This window comes from Hyla sarda, chromosome 1 (genome assembly GCF_029499605.1).
Source record: "Hyla sarda isolate aHylSar1 chromosome 1, aHylSar1.hap1, whole genome shotgun sequence".
Classification (NCBI taxonomy): Eukaryota; Metazoa; Chordata; class Amphibia; order Anura; family Hylidae; genus Hyla; species Hyla sarda.
This window is the reverse complement of record NC_079189.1, coordinates 304,597,531-304,613,709: the sequence shown is the minus strand read 5'-3', so window position 1 is coordinate 304,613,709 and position 16,179 is coordinate 304,597,531. Positions and strand designations below refer to the sequence as shown.

The 16,179-nt window shown below is 42.6% G+C and overlaps 1 protein-coding gene across 4 annotated transcripts in view; it reads left to right on the top strand.

The window, feature by feature from the left end:
• Window positions 1-9,179, top strand: part of HOMER3 (homer scaffold protein 3) — a 143,290-nt gene extending 134,111 nt beyond the window's left edge. For all 4 annotated transcript variants that reach the window (XM_056518177.1, XM_056518178.1, XM_056518180.1 and 1 more), the window contains one exon: window positions 7,353-9,179. In XM_056518177.1, the coding sequence (XP_056374152.1) occupies window positions 7,353-7,541 (189 nt within the window). In that variant the 3' untranslated portion in view covers window positions 7,542-9,179. The remainder of the gene's footprint in view (window positions 1-7,352) is intronic.
• The last annotated feature ends 7,000 nt before the right edge of the window (window positions 9,180-16,179 follow it).

Genomic DNA, 16,179 nt, shown 5'->3' with positions numbered 1-16,179 from the left:
CTTAACGCACCAGTACGTACATTTATGTCCTGTACATGACCGCGAGCATAAGAGCGATGCTCGTGTCATGCGCAGCAGTTCCCAGCTGCTGATAGCAGCCAGGGACCCTCCGGTAATGGAGACATCCGCGATCGCGCAGATGTCTGCCATTAACCCCTCAGATGCCGTGATTAATACAGATCACGGCATCTGCAAGAGTGCGGTCAGAAAAATGCATGATCGGATTGCCCGCAGTGATCCGATCATCTGTAATGGCGGACTGAGGTCCCCTCAGCTGCCTCCGTCCGTCTCCCGGCGTTTTCTGCTCTGGTCAGATCGCTGATAATACTGATCAGTGCTATGCCCTATGCATAACATTGAACAGTATTATCAATCAAGTGATTGCCATAAATAGTCCCCTATTTAAGTGTAAAAATAAAAGTAAAAAAAAGTAAAAATTCAAAGTAAAAAAATTTTACTTTTAAAATGATAAAAAAATGTATTTAAAGTTTTATATATCCACAAAAGTACAGATCATGGCGGAAAAAAATAGCCCTCATACCACCGCTTATACGGAAAAATAAAAAAGTTATAGACCAGCAAAATAGAGGAATTTTAAATGCACTAATTTGGTTAAAAAGTTTGGGATTTTTTTAAGCAATACAATAATAGAAAAGTCTGTAATCATGGGTATCATTTTAATATACCCACAGAATAAAGAAAACATGTCTATTTTACCGTAAAGTGTACAGCATGAAAACAAAACCTTCCAAAATTTGCTAAATTGCGGTTTTCTTATCAATTTCCCCACACAAATAGTATTTTTTAGGTTGCGCCATACATTTTATGATATAATGAGTGATGTCATTACAAGGGGCAACTGGTTGTGCAAAAAACAAGCGCTCATACTAGTCTGTGGATGAATATATGAAAGAGTTATAATTTTTAGAAGGCGAGGAGGAAAAAATGAAAACGTAAAAATAAAATTGTCTGGCTGCTCTGACATTTATGGACCTAATATGGCCAATTATGTGATGTCCTGCATATCTTTAACTACAGACATACATGGTTGCGCAAAAAGCAGCAAAGACTAATAGTAGCACCGTATTCAGGATCTTTCAAATTTGTGACTAATACTGCCTAAACAATACACGCATATAAACAAGATTTAATAGAAGAATTGTTGTTAATTAAAGATACCAGCAAACCAGAAATGTTGGTGAACTTTAAGCATTTATTAAATCATTGCATATCATTGTGGCTTAATCAGGCCTGACAAATATACACTGCTCAAAAAAATAAAGGGAACATTAACATAGCACATCCTAGATCTGAATGAATGAACTAATCGCAGGGGTGTGGAAATGTAAAAAAAACTACTTGTCCAAGGGACTAAAGTGGAACACAATCTACTTGTCCCTCAAGAATATCCACTTGTCCTGGTAGATGAAATAATTTCAACCAAAATAGTACGATCCCCCCCACTAGACCACCAGGGATGGATATAAGATCCTTTAGACACTGCTGTAAACTTAGACAGCGGTGATCTAATGGTTTAATAGCGGCCACAGGGATCGCAGCATGCCAGGCTATTAGCGGCAGGAGAGCTGTAGCTCCTTTTACACCCGAGGCAAGCCCCCCCCCCCATCTGACCCCTATAACTCCAATTTTTCCATATACAGGGATGAGGGTAATCTTATGTGCCGTGATCTGTAGTTTTCATTGGAACTTTTATTAGGAAAGGTGCTTATTCACATATATACGCACTTCTTAAAATATTTTAATCACAATTTTTCAGTCTTCTTAGGGACTTATATATGGAGTCTTTTGATTGGATAACAGTGAACAGTGCTGTGTTACTGGGGGGGGGGGGCGTTCTGCTTCTCCAGTTTATGTGGTGCATTTTATTTACTCTAATTATGTCAGAAAATGATGGAAGTTGCATTTAGTTACTAGATGACTACAGCTCCCAGCATGTCCTGATGCAGCCTATGGTTCTGTTGGTGATGCAGCATGTTGCACTGTATAGTAGTATAGTTAAGGTTATTGTGTAACATGCTGGAAGTTGTAGTTTTGGTTTGTGTCGGCTGCAGATCCATAGGCTGTGTCAAGGAATACTGGGAATTACAGTTAGTAACTACAACTCCCAGCATGCCCTGATGCAGCCTATGGTTCTGTTGGTGCTGCAGCATGTTGCACTGTATAGTAGTACAGTTAAGGTTATTGTGTAACATGCTGGGAGTTGTAGTTTTGGTTCGTGTTGGCTGCAGATCCATAGGCTGTGTCAAGGAATACTGGGAATTACAGTTAGTAACTACAACTCCCAGCATGCCCTGATGCAGCCTATGGCTCTGCAGCTGACCCGAACCAAAACTACAACTCCCAGCATGTTGCACTTTATAGTTCTACAGTTTAGGTTACGGTGCAACATGCTGGGAGTTGTAGTTTTGGTTCGGGCGTGTTTGCGTGCATCCGTGGGGCTCCGTGAAGGGGGCGGGATTCTGAGGGTGCAATTTAGTGCGGGTGGCCAGAAGCCACTAAAAATAAATAAAATTAGATAGCACAACTGGCGGCAGCACTTGTCAGTCCGCCCCTGAACAAAACATACATGCATACACATATACCGGCCACTGCCCCCTATATCATACATTACATACATACATCATACACAGACACATCATACATACATCCGCCGCTGCCCCCCATCATACATTACATACACACACACACATCATACACATACACTCATCACACACAGACAGACATCATACACACATAACACATACATACACCCGCTGCTGCCCCCCCATCATACATTACATACACACACACACACACACACATCATACACATACACCGGCCACTGCCCCCTATATCATACATTATATACATACATCATACATAGACACATCATACATACACCTGCCCCCCACATCATACATTACATAAACACATCACACATATACCATACACACATCATATATACACACATACACTCACACCATAAATATACACCATACATATGCACACATTATACATACACCCGCCACTGATCCCCCCAATCATACATTACATTACATACATATACAACCACCCTTCCCGCCGCCTGCAGGCTCGGCCTCCTCATCTGAGCCAGTGTGAGGTGAAATCCCCAGCCCGTGCAGTGCAGTCTCCTCACACACGTCCTCTCCCCGCTCTGTATTTTCCCCCGTGAATACTTGAAACCTTCCCGTGATAAATGAGGTCCTGTGTAGACAGAGCAAGGGGAAGGGAGAGGCTGTGTGTGGGGCAGGGAGGAGCTGTGTCCGTCCTCATCCTCCCCCTGTCGTCTTGTATTATGCAGAGCTGTGCTCCCCATCCTCCGGGAGGGGGGATGAGGGGGCGTGGCTTAATCATCTCCTGCAGACGGCAACCTCGGGCTCTGCCCTCGCTCCTGAGATCCCCTCACACCGGCTGGGGGGGCTCTGAGCAGCTGCCCCCTCAATACACTCTGAGTGGCGGTGTGAGGTGCAGACTTGCATCGGCTCCTGCACCTCACACCGGCATTAAAGAAAAATAAGGGGGAAGTCTGTCTGTCCCTGGTTGCCCGATACAGGGCTAAATCTATTTAAAAATTTACCTGCCCGGCGCCCAAAACTACTTGTCCCAGGCGTCGGGCGATAGGATTTCCACATCCCTGTAATCGTATGAAATACTTTCGTCTTTACATAGATGAATGTGCTGACAACAAAATCACACAAAAATTATCAATGGAAATCAAATGTATTAACCAATGTAGGTCTGGATATGGAGTCATGTTCAAAATCAAAGTGGAAAATCACACTACAGGCTGATCCAACTTTGATGTAATGTCCTTAAAACAAGTCAAAATGAGGCTCAGTAATGTGTGTGGCCTCCACGTGCCCGTGTGACTTCCCTACAATGCCTGGGCATTCTCCTGATGAGGTGGCGGATGGTCTCCTGAGGGATGTCCTTCCAGACCTGGACTAAAGCATCCACCAACTCCTGGACAGTTTGTGGTGCAACATGGCGTTGGTGGATGGAGCGAGACATGGTGTCCCAGATGTGCTCAATCAGATTCAGGTCTGGGGAACAGTCGGGCCAGTCCAAAGCATCAATGCCTTCCTCTTGCAGGAACTGCTGACACACTCCAGCCACTTGAGGTCTAGCATTGTCTTGCATTAGGAGGAACCCAGGGCCAATCGCACCAGCATATGTTCTCACAAGGGGTCTGAGGATCTCATCTCGGTACGTAATGGCAGTCAGGCTACCTCTGGCAAGCACATGGAGGGCTATGCGGCCCCCCCAAAGAGATGCCACCCCACACCATTACTGACCCACTGCCAAACTGGTCGTGCTGGAGGATGTTGCAGGCAGCAGAACGTTCTCCACAGCGTCTCCAGACTCTGTCACTTGTGCTCAGTGTGAACCTGCTTTCATCTGTGAAGAGCACAGGGTGCCAGTGACGAATTTGCAAATCTTGGTGTTCTTTGGCAAATGCCAAACTTCCTGCACGGTGTTGGGCTGTAAGCACAACCCCCACCAGTGGACGTCGGCCCTCATATCACCCTCATGGCGTCTGTCTCTGACTGTTTGAGTGGACACATGCACATTTTTGGCCTGCTGGAGGTCATTTTGCAGGGCTCTGGCAGTGCTCCTCCATGCACGGAGGTAACGATCCTGCTGTTGGGTTGTTGCCCTCATATGGCCTCCTCCATGTCTCCTGGTAGCGCCTCCATGCTCTGGATACTACGTTGACAGACACAGCAAACCTTGCCACAGCTCGCATTGATTTGCCATCCTGGATGAGCTGCACTACTTGAGCCACTTGTGTGGGTTTTAGACTCCGTCTCATGCTACCACTAGAGTGAAAGCACCGCTAGCATTCAAAAGTGACCAAAACATCAGCCAGGAAGCATAGGAACTGAGAAGTGGTCTGTGGTCACCACCTGCAGAACCACTCCTTTATTGGGGGTGTCTTGCTAATTGCCTATAATTTCCACCTGTTGTCTGTTCCATTTGCATAACAGCATGTGAAATTGATTGTCAATCAGTGTTACTTCCTGAGTAGACAGTGTGATTTCACAGAAGTGTGATTGACTTGGAGTTACATTGTCATGTTTAAAGGGGTACTCCGCCCCTAGACATCTTATCCCCTATCCAAAGGATAGGGGATAAGATGTCAGATCGCCGCGGTCCCGCTGCTGGGGACCCCCAGGATCGCTGCTGTGGCACCCCGCTGTCATTACTTCACGGAGCGAGTTCGCTCTGCACGTAATGACAGGCAATACAGGGGCCAGAGCATCGTTACGTCAAGGCTCCTCCCCTCGTGATGTCATGGTCCGCCCCCTCAATACGAGTCTATGGGAGGGGGCATGGCGGTCATCACGCCCTTGCCATAGACTTGCATTAAGGGGGCGGGCCGTGATGTCACAAGGGGCGGAGCCATGACATCACGCTCCTCCGTCCCCTGTGTCGCCCGTCATTACGCACAGAGCGAACTCGCTCTGTGCTGTAATGATAGCGGGGTGCCGCAGCGGCGATACTGCCCCAGCAGCGGGACAGCGGTGATCTGACATCTTATCCCCTATCCTTTGGATAGGGGATAAGATGTCTAGGGACGGGGTACCCCTTTAAGTGTTCCCTATATTTTTTTGAGCAGTGTATCAAACCCCCTAAGAAATGAATGAATGGTACTGGGCAACATCTATAGTATCTGTACACTTTAGATGATCTAGAAATTTTGATCTTCTCTAAATATTGCTGTCCTTGAGGACCTATATATATTTGGAAGCTGTCATTTTGCTGCTGACCTTGAGCTGATGCTAATGAACAGACACAGAAAATGTGATTCGTCCCAGTTCACATGGTTAATAAGCACAGCATTGGCATGAAGAGCAATTCTGCGCCAGCTACTTCTGTGCAGGCATGTCGAGCAGTGTGTGCAGCTTACACAACTGCGACAGAGATATTGTCTCTATGAAGCTGCCATCTTATAGTGACTGTAGCCTAACCATTAGGTTTTTGGGTTACTCAATAAATATCAGACTGTTACAGCACTGCAACATATGCAACATTCCACTGCCATTGTATACATTTGGAGTAAGACACTTGGTTTTTAGGTGAATAACCTTCAGATGGAGGTGACAGCTCTATAACATATGTATTAAGTACAGTGGTTTAATGCATACTCTGTTTTATAAACAATACACTAAGCAGTATTTATCTGGAGCTTAGCTTTTTCTGCTGGCATACTATTTATTCCTATTTTGTTTAACAATAGCATGGACCTCACAATGCCAGTGTTACCCGGTGTGCCTGGCTGTAAATATCTACCTATGATGACAAGCCTTAACCCCTTAAAGGGATACTCTGGCTCTAAGACATCTTATCCCCTATCCTAAGGATAGGGAATAAGATGTCTGATCGCTTGGGACCCCCACAATCTGTCATTCCGCATCCACCTTTGCATTGCCTGATGTCACACGGGGATGGAGTTGTGACGTCACGATACTCCGACCCCCTGGTCATAATGCTTCACACTCGGACCCTCCAGCAAAGCGGAGAGCTAACAAAGGTGGGTGCGCAATGACAGATTGCGGGGGTCCCCAATGGCAGAACCCCCAAGATCAGACATCTTATCCTCTATCCAAAGAATAGAGAATAAGATGTCTAAGGGCTGGAGTACCCCTTTAAAGACGCAGGGTGTAAATGTACGTCCTGGTGCGGTGATACTTACACAATCTAATACTATGGAACCAGTGCTGACAGTACCACGGTATGCCTACGCCCCCCAACCTGTAACACCCAGTTGGCTACTTAGACTTATATTTCTAGTTAGAATAACAGAGGAACAACACAACATTCAAGAATGGATGATCCAGAAGGGTTATTTCATGGAGAAACAAGTACTTAAAAAATAGGCAGGTCAGGAGGAACCCCGTGTCCACTTTAACCCGAGCCTGTATAGAGCACACCACTCCATATTACACACAACTACATTACGTGTACCACCATCTTTATTTTATTCATTTACATAGCACCAGCATATTCTGCATTACTGTACAGAGACCTTTATCATGAAATCTTCCATCTATCCCTGATACCAGTGATTTTACTCTACTATAAGAATACAGCCTGAATACACTTCCTGACATCATAGCATTACCGTGAATAATGTACTTTAAGTTAAGTTGCCTTCAATATACATGAATGTTAAAAACCAGGGTTGAAATATCTTAGGATTTGATGTTATCCTGTCTAGTTTAGATATTGAGCTGTGAACATTTTTAGCAGGTAGAACTAGGCTTGTTTCTCTTCTTCAACCTTCACACAATATCACTGAATCCTCATTTTACTGTGTGATTTGGCAGGAACTGGAGGATCGAAACCAAGAACTGGAGAAAGAGCTGCAGAAGGCGGAGCAGAGTTTGAAAGATACACACTTGGAAAGAGACAGGGTACGGGAAGAAATCAGCAGAGCCGGGGATGAGCTGGATATAAAAATCTGTCAGCTCAATGAATTGCGCTTGGGGCTCTCCCAACTTCTAGAAGGAAACTGAAGGATGGATGGTTGGCCTCTGACTAAACTATTGATTATGATTGTATTACGACTGGGATTGGGGGTGGCAGCTGGACCATACCTTATACCTAGTGAGAGACAGATGAGCCTGGCGTATACCAGTCTCCACTTGTCATTCTATTTACTGGCTTTATGTCTGTAAATACTGTTAGTTGTCTAGTTCAGGCAGCTGTGGAGGTATAAAAACCAGGTCCAAGTCCAGCATACTTTCTAGCCATTACCTATACTTCCGCTGCAAATCTAAATGAATATAGAATTTTTCCTTTTCTCTGCAGTTTGTACCACTTTCTAACTAGGAACAAAAGCCATGAAACAAAACCAAAAGTAACATGTGGACTGTGCACCAGATAAGATGGAGGTCTATGTAATAAAATAACTATTCCCTATGGTGAGAGACATTGACAGAATACATTCACTGTGCATTTCCATGTTATAGACCAGCTTTATCAGGGCAAAAAAACTACATAAAATCCCACAAAAATCTGGGACCAGCTATGTCAATGCCTTAAAAAATATATAACTGGACTGTTATCTTTCCCTGACAACTGAACATGCATAGACACTGGTATTGTATCCTAGACAGTTTCATTAAAGGTACTTATCAAAAGGGTAGAGGATAATAATATTAACTGCATTGTAATCAGACTTGGACACACATCTCAATGGCTTTGGCTTTCAGGGATAATCCTTCTTAGGTATAGCTATAATATGAAATGAATTTAAGAGAATTAAAAATGGCCATACTAACATTATGGTTTCGGGATACTAGCCTAGCACATGCCATCACTTCTGCTCACAGAAATTACTACCCACAGGGTGGTGGTTTCAGATACCTCTGCAAATTAGCATATAAGAATAGAAATCCATATTGTCATCAGCAGTGGGGTCATACAAGATGTACAGTCAGTGTTACATGTACAGAATATCAGCATATCTGGTTATGTGTTGTAACGATAGCAATGCAGAACACTTATCTTCAAATAGGCAAGCATTTTATAGTGAGGTGTGGAAAATACAGGTAAACTGATGTCTCTTTTCTGGCCACTCTGTAAAATATTCATGTCATGCACATTTAAGGACATTTGTCATGGGGCTACAACTCAGTGCCCCGTGTTACCTCCCTACAATATCTGGCCAAAGTACTACTAACCAGAATACATTGTACATTTTATACATAGTTCAGGCACTTTCCGAATATTGTTCTAGATGCAGCTGTCTCACTCCCTCCCCCCCATTTTAGCCACATCTGTGCTGGTATCAGAGCTTGGAGAATGTGTGTTTTATAGCGGTAATAGTCCTTTAGACATTCGATTAATCACCAATGAAGAAAGTGATATGAGAACCAGCCGCTTGTGCCAACATTCTGCCACACATTCAAGTACAGCTTCTCTGCAGTCATTTATTTTCTACTGTACATGCGGCCTTAAACTGTCTTTTTTAAGACTTTGGGGTGAACTTAAGAGTATTCCAGGAAAAAAAATGATGATGATATATTGCAGTGGGCCCATTCACTTTAGAAGATAGCCACTATGTTTGGTTAATTTCCCGATTGTATAGGGTGGGCCATTTATATGGATACACCTTAATAAAATGGGAATGGTTGGTGATATTAACTTCCTGTTTGTGACACATTAGTATATGTGAGGGGGGGGGGGAAACTTTTCAAGATGGGTGGTGACCATGGCAGCCATTTTGAAGTCAGCCATTTTGAATCCAACTTTAGTTTTTTCAATAGGAAGAGGGTCATGTGACACATCAAACTTATTGGGAATTTCACAAGAAAAACAATGATGTGCTTGGTTTTAACGTAACTTTATTCTTTCATGAGTTATTTACAAGTTTCTGACCACTTATAAAATGTGTTCAATGTGCTGCCCATTGTGTTGGATTGTCAATGCAACCCTCTTCTCCCACTCTTCACACACTGATAGCAACACCGCAGGAGAAATGCTAGCACAGGCTTCCAGTATCCGTATACACTGCTATGTACTACTATATACACTGCAGGAGAAATGCTAGCACAGGCTTCTAGTATCCGTAGTTTCAGGTGCTGCACATCTCGTATCTTCACAGCATAGACAATTGCCTTCAGATGACCCCAAAGAGAAAAGTCTAAGGGGGTCAGATCGGGAGACTTTGGGGGCCATTCAACTGGCCCACGACGACCAATCCACTTTCCAGGAAACTGTTCATCTAAGAATTCTGGGACCTGACACCCATAATGTGGTGGTGCACCATCTTGCTGGAAAAACTTGCAGGGAACGTGCCAGCTTCAGTGCATTATGAGGGACACACATCAAGTGGATTGGTCGTCGTAGACCAGTTGAATGGCCTCCAAGGTCTCCTGATCTGACCCCCTTAGACTTTTATCTTAGGGGTCATCTGAAGGCAATTGTCTATGCTGTGAAGATACGAGATGTGCAGCACCTGAAACTACGGATACTGGAAGCCTGTGCTAGCATTCCTCCTGCGGTGTTGCTATCAGTGTGTGAAGAGTGGGAGAAGAGGGTTGCATTGACAATCCAACACAATGGGCAGCACATTGAACACGTTTTATAAGTGGTCAAAAACTTGTAAATAACTCATGAAAGAATAAAGTTATGTTAAAACCAAGCACATCATTGTTTTTCTTGTGAAATTCCCAATAAGTTTGATGTGTCACATGACCCTCTTCCTATTGAAAAAACAAAAGTTGGATTCAAAATGGCCAACTTCAAAATGGCCGCTGTGGTCACCACCCATCTTGAAAAGTTTCCCCCCTCACATATACTAATGTGCCACAAACAGGAAGTTAATATCACCAACCATTCCCATTTTATTAAGGTGTATCCATATAAATGGCCCACCCTGTATACTTGCTTTTGCAGGACTAAATAGCATTGCCTACTGCACTGTTAAATCTATAAGAAAAAATATCTATACCAGCAACATACTGACTAAATGTTATGTGAATCCAACCTAATGCTTATTTTATTGGTTAACTCGGAGCAAAATGAATACTTACCGACAAGTGTCAGTTAAAAATGTTTTTGTATTTAAGTGCATGTATTTTAGACTAAAAAATAATGCTTGTAGTTGGGTTTTAGTTCATGTTTTCTACAGTTTGGGCTCCTATAGCTTCTATGTATTACTGTATAGGAAGCTGCACAATGTACTTCACAGTGAAATCCATCAGAGACTTTGTCTGGGTCTTCATCTCCTGCTGCCTTTTCCTGAGTGATTCCCTAAGCTTAATTATGATGAAAGTTGGTCAACTCATTTATAGACATCTTATCCCCGGGGGCCTAGTGACATCACGCCCCACCCCCTTAATGCAAGTCTTTGGGAGGGGCATGGCAGCAGTCATGCCCCCTTCCATAGACTTGCTTGATCCATGCACCAGATGACAGGGGGTGCTACAGGAGAGAACACGGGGGGTTCAGACATCTTATCTCCTATCATTTGGATAGGGGATAAGATATCTAGGGGCAGAGTACCCCTTTAATCACAATAGGACTTGGAAGCGCACAGCAGTGGCTGGAGATCAAACTGTCAGACAAGGTTGCTGATGGATTTTACTGCGCACGAATTCGGCAGCTTCCTATGTGTAGTGATACACAGAAGCTGTACTAGACAAATGATTGAAAATGCTAATGAAACTCAGTTACAAAAATGTTATTTTTCTAGCCCAATATACATGCATCTGGGTGTAGTTATATCTACAAAGTGTAAGCACACCCTAAAAAAGATATCAATAAATAGCAATATAAGGAGCCTCTTTTTAGCCTGGAAATGGCAAACCCTATTCTATTTCATTTGGGTTAGTTTAACCATTGATGTTTTCTTACAGATGACTTGCATATAAATCTAAAATTGACTAATAATGGCACTAATAAATGTACTGCTAGTAACCCCCAAAAAGTGTAACACAAGCAGGGCAGTTTGGGTAGCCTAGGATGGAGACGACACTGGGTGCCATGATTCAGTATTTTCATGTAAAAAGCTGTTTAAATTCTTCTGGGACCCAGAGAAATGGTGATATTACACAGGTAGACCGGTGTCTCATGTTATTGCCGATCAAGTCGTTTGATGCTTGACTCATGACTTAATTATTATACAAAAGATTGCTGGATTATTCATGAGGCTTTTCACTTCCATCATTTTCGGCTGTACATCCTCTATGACAAAAAGAAGTGCAGATAATGATCAATAGTTTCTAAACCTGCATAAAACATGCAATTGTCTGTTCATCAGCTGACCACAGGCCTATTACACAGGGCGATACCAGCTTGTTTGGTCGCTAATCACTCTGGGTATTTGGGTGTAAAGCCTACGAGCCCTGTCATCCAACCACATAAGAGTGAAAGAAAAGGTGTCCTCATATAAGCGGATATGTGGCAGAGCTGTCAATCACTGTGTGTAGGTGGGGTCAGGAGGATTCACACATTGCCTTTGGGAGTCTTTGCAGTTTAACAGCTTTTTACATAGAAATACTGAAAAACTATAAACAAAAACTATATAGGGCAATAATACACCCAACATTTCCTCCTGCATCTTAAAGTGATTTGTGAGACTGAAGCTGAAAGGGGGAGATCATTCAAAACCTGTGCAGAGGAAAAGTTGCCTAGTTGCCCATGGCAACCAATCATTTCTTTTTTCGTTTTTAACAAGGCTTCTTCAAAATGAAAGTATCAATCTGATTGGTTGCTATAGGCAACTGGGCAACGTTTCCTCTGCACAGGTATTGATAAATCGCCCGCAAAAAGTTTCCCATGAATGACTACGAGAGCATATTAACTCTTGGAACTAGGGCATTTCTTTACTTATTTTTCTTCCACAGCGCCAGATTTTGTGAATTTATATTAGTCATTTGTGAATAGTTACATAGAGACAATGGGGGAAATTTATCAAAGGATTTAGACTGGTTTTTCCCGTCTAAATTTGTCGCACAGAAAGTCGCAGTCTGTGCGACTTTTGCTTTAGAGGATTTTTAGAACATGATGCATTCTGCGCTATTTTAGGAAAAATGCATTGGTGCTGAACTTCTCAATAGCGGTGAAAAGTTGCATTGGCTGAAAGTACGCTGAAATGTCAGACTATGCTGGAGCAGGTTTAAATACAGTCTAAATCATAGATCCCAAAGTCTGTGCGCAGAAATTATTTATTTTGATAAATTAGGTGCACAATGGACCCGCCTTACCCTCTGTAGGTTGGTCTATATTGATGCGGGAAATAGACAACTTTGATAAATCTCCCCTAATGTAACAGGTGGTTGCAGCATTAAATTCCCACCATTACCTTTATAAATAGTTTAGGAAGCCTTTATCACCGAGCACCACAGGTAAATGGAACTACCTGAGAAAAGTCACTCATCACAACACAGGAAATATGTAATCTAATTATTACCTGGAAACCATCAATATGCTGCCATTGGTGAATCATATATCCTTAGTGTATTGTCTAGAGCACTTTTTCTTTTTTTGCACAAGAGCTTTACAAGCCAGCTATTTGTTACACTTAGGTTTCACTATTGATCAATAGTATGTATATTTTTGGGTGTTCTAGTTCATCTGACATCTCTGAATCTGATGGGCCTTCATCTAGTTATGCTGTGCGGCTTTTTTGGGCCACTGATGTGAATAAGTTACATTCGTATGATACTCGTCCCCATTACTTTCTTCTGATGTAGTCATAAATCAAGAACAACATATTTCATATGCACATATATTTATTAAAGTACAACATTAAATTCGTATAGCAACTGGTACGGGGACCTGCAGTATCGCTAGGCAGGGCCATTCGATAGAGACATACCAGTCTTCCCCTGTTCATCCATGATCCCATTTATACTATCTTTCTATGTATATGTAAATACTACTGGCCCGTACCAGTTGCTATACGAATTTAATGTTGTACTTTAATAAATATATTTGCATATGAAATACGTTGTTCTTGATTTATGTGTTGTCTTAACATATTTCCTCTTACCCCAGACGAGTAACGTCTACACAAGTTACGTCTATGCGCTTCTGATGTAGTCAACAAGAACTCGCTATTTGTCTCTGGCAGGGACCCATCCTGCTGACGACAGAAAGAAGCGATGGAAGCGCATAATGACGGATTCAGGAATTTGTCAGATGAACTATAACACCCCATAACTGCGGAAGGGAGGGATTTATGTGATCAGCCCCCCCTAAGGAATCAGACTTGACAAAAGGTGTAATTTACTGTAAAGACCACAGCTTTCATGCTACATTATGTGCCAAAATTGCATCAAAATTTTGGCTTACAGAAGCCAACAAATAGTTTGCCTTAGTCTAAAGATGCTACAGATCTATCAACCAACCTGAGCCGCTGTGAAAAATATGTAACATAATTACTGTCTAGTCTAAGTTTATATTGTAAACCCGCCCTAATATGTTTATATCGTGGAAGAAGGCTTGGCAGGTTCCCTTTACTACAGCCATTGTCCTGCCTATTAACAAACATGAGGTCCTATTATCAGACTATCTAAGCAGAGCAGTAGTGTCATCAGTAAACTAAAGATTAAGCCCTACAATCTGACTAAAGGTATAAACCTGCCTCTTTATGGTTTTCAGTGTACTGTATAACCAGTGTTCATAAATGGTGGAGCTACACACTAGAGGGATCATAATTTACATGCAGCCATTTTTCTTCAATGCCAATCCATTGTATCCTTGTTCAGCATTCCTGCCGTACTACTGGAAAAGCTAAAATGTAGAACCTTGCACTTCTGGTCTCAGCATCTCAGGAATGCAAAGATAAAATAAAAAACCAGGACAGAACAGCCGCTACATACGTTGTTAGGAGTTAGTTACAGTATTACAGGGTTTGTCTTACCTTCACCTGTCAGGAACGATCCTAATCCTATCAGGAGAAAAGGCAAAATATCAACATTGAGCCATCAGTTTACGGTTTTCATTTTTATTTTTTTAGAAGCACAAACTTTGTTTGCAGTTTCCCTTTTTCCTCTCACATAAGTAGAAGACAATAACAATTCTTAAATTTGGAACAATTTGACATTTTGATGCTTTTCTCAATTTTAATAAAGCTTTGCAGCTTTGAATAGAACTTGTTTGCTTTGTGAATTTTTCACCCACTGCCTGCATTTATTTTTTTTAAAACAACGGCGGCTCCAAATGTTGATTTACCAAGAAACTAAAGATTTCATACAAGAGGAGAAACTGGAAAGAAAAAAGCAGAAGACCCAGCAGCACTATATCAGTGTAATAGGTACAACAGACACATTACAGCTCCAGAGTTGGAAGCTTTGTTAAAGGGTACTCCGCCCCCAAGACATCCTATCCAAAGGATAGGGGATAAGATGTCTGATCGCAGGGATCCCGCAATCTCTCCTGCAGCACCCGTCATCTGGTGCACGGAGCGAGCTGTCAATGCAGGGGCCGGAGGATCGTGACGTTATGCCCTGCCCCCTCAATGCAAGTCTATGGGAGGGGCGTGACCGCCACCACACCCCCTCCCAGACTTGCATTAAGGGTGCAGGGCGTGACATCACAAGGGGGCGTGGCAGTGACATCACTATCATCCAGCCCCTGCATCGCCAGTCAGCAGGCACGGTGCGAAGCTCACTCCGTGCACCAGATGACAGGGGTGCTGCAGGAGAGATCCTCTTGGATAGAGGATAAGAGGTCTAGGGGCGGAGTACCCCTTTAAAAGGTGTTATGTTTTAACATATGTACCAAAGTGTAAGCACATCAAGAGAATCTGACAACCGATTCACCCACACTAAACCAATAATTACATAACAGGATGGGGTTATACGTAAACCGATAAACCTTACGGACCAAAACAAGTGGAAAAATAAAAGGAGCCATAAAATTTTACTTTTATTCTCGATAATTAAAACTACACCAAAAATATATATCATCCGCCCTAAAAGAATGTGTGTAAGATAGGAGGAGAAGAATTTATTAATACTCCCCCTGGTATTTGGTATTGTCCGTTATAGCAGGCTATTAATCCTGCTGGGGAGAAGCATATCCATGAATACTTTTATCATGCGATGTTCTATTGCCCTTTTGTGAAGATACCACACACTTCCTTATCCTTTGCTTTTTGAAAAAATACCCCTGATGACGTTCAATCTATTGTATATTTCTGATTGAACAGAAACACGTTGGTTGAATAGCAAGGGGTTAATATACCCATATATGATGTATAGAATAAGAAGTGATCATTGAGTGTAAATGACTGGGGGGGGGGGCTGCATTTAGGGATATCCCCTTTTCTTAAGCGTGTCAAAAAGTGGTACTATCACCAAACAAAAAAATATTTTTGGTGTAGTTTTAATTATCGAGAATAAAAGTTAAATTTTATGGCACCTTTCTTTTATTTTTTCACCCACACTAAACCAAATAAACTGGGTTATAGTGCGGTGAATAGCTGTAAAATGAAGGGTCATTCACTCATTTTTGTGGCTTGTGTGCAAAGTTGTGACAGCTTATTATTTTGGAGGCGGGAAGCCGGCTCGCCGATCTCCCCTTATTAATCTTTAAAGGGGTTCTCCGGTGCTTAGACATCTTATCCCCTATCCAAAGGATAGGGGATAAGATGCCTGACACCGGGAGTCCCACCGCTGGGGACCCCGTGATCTTGCA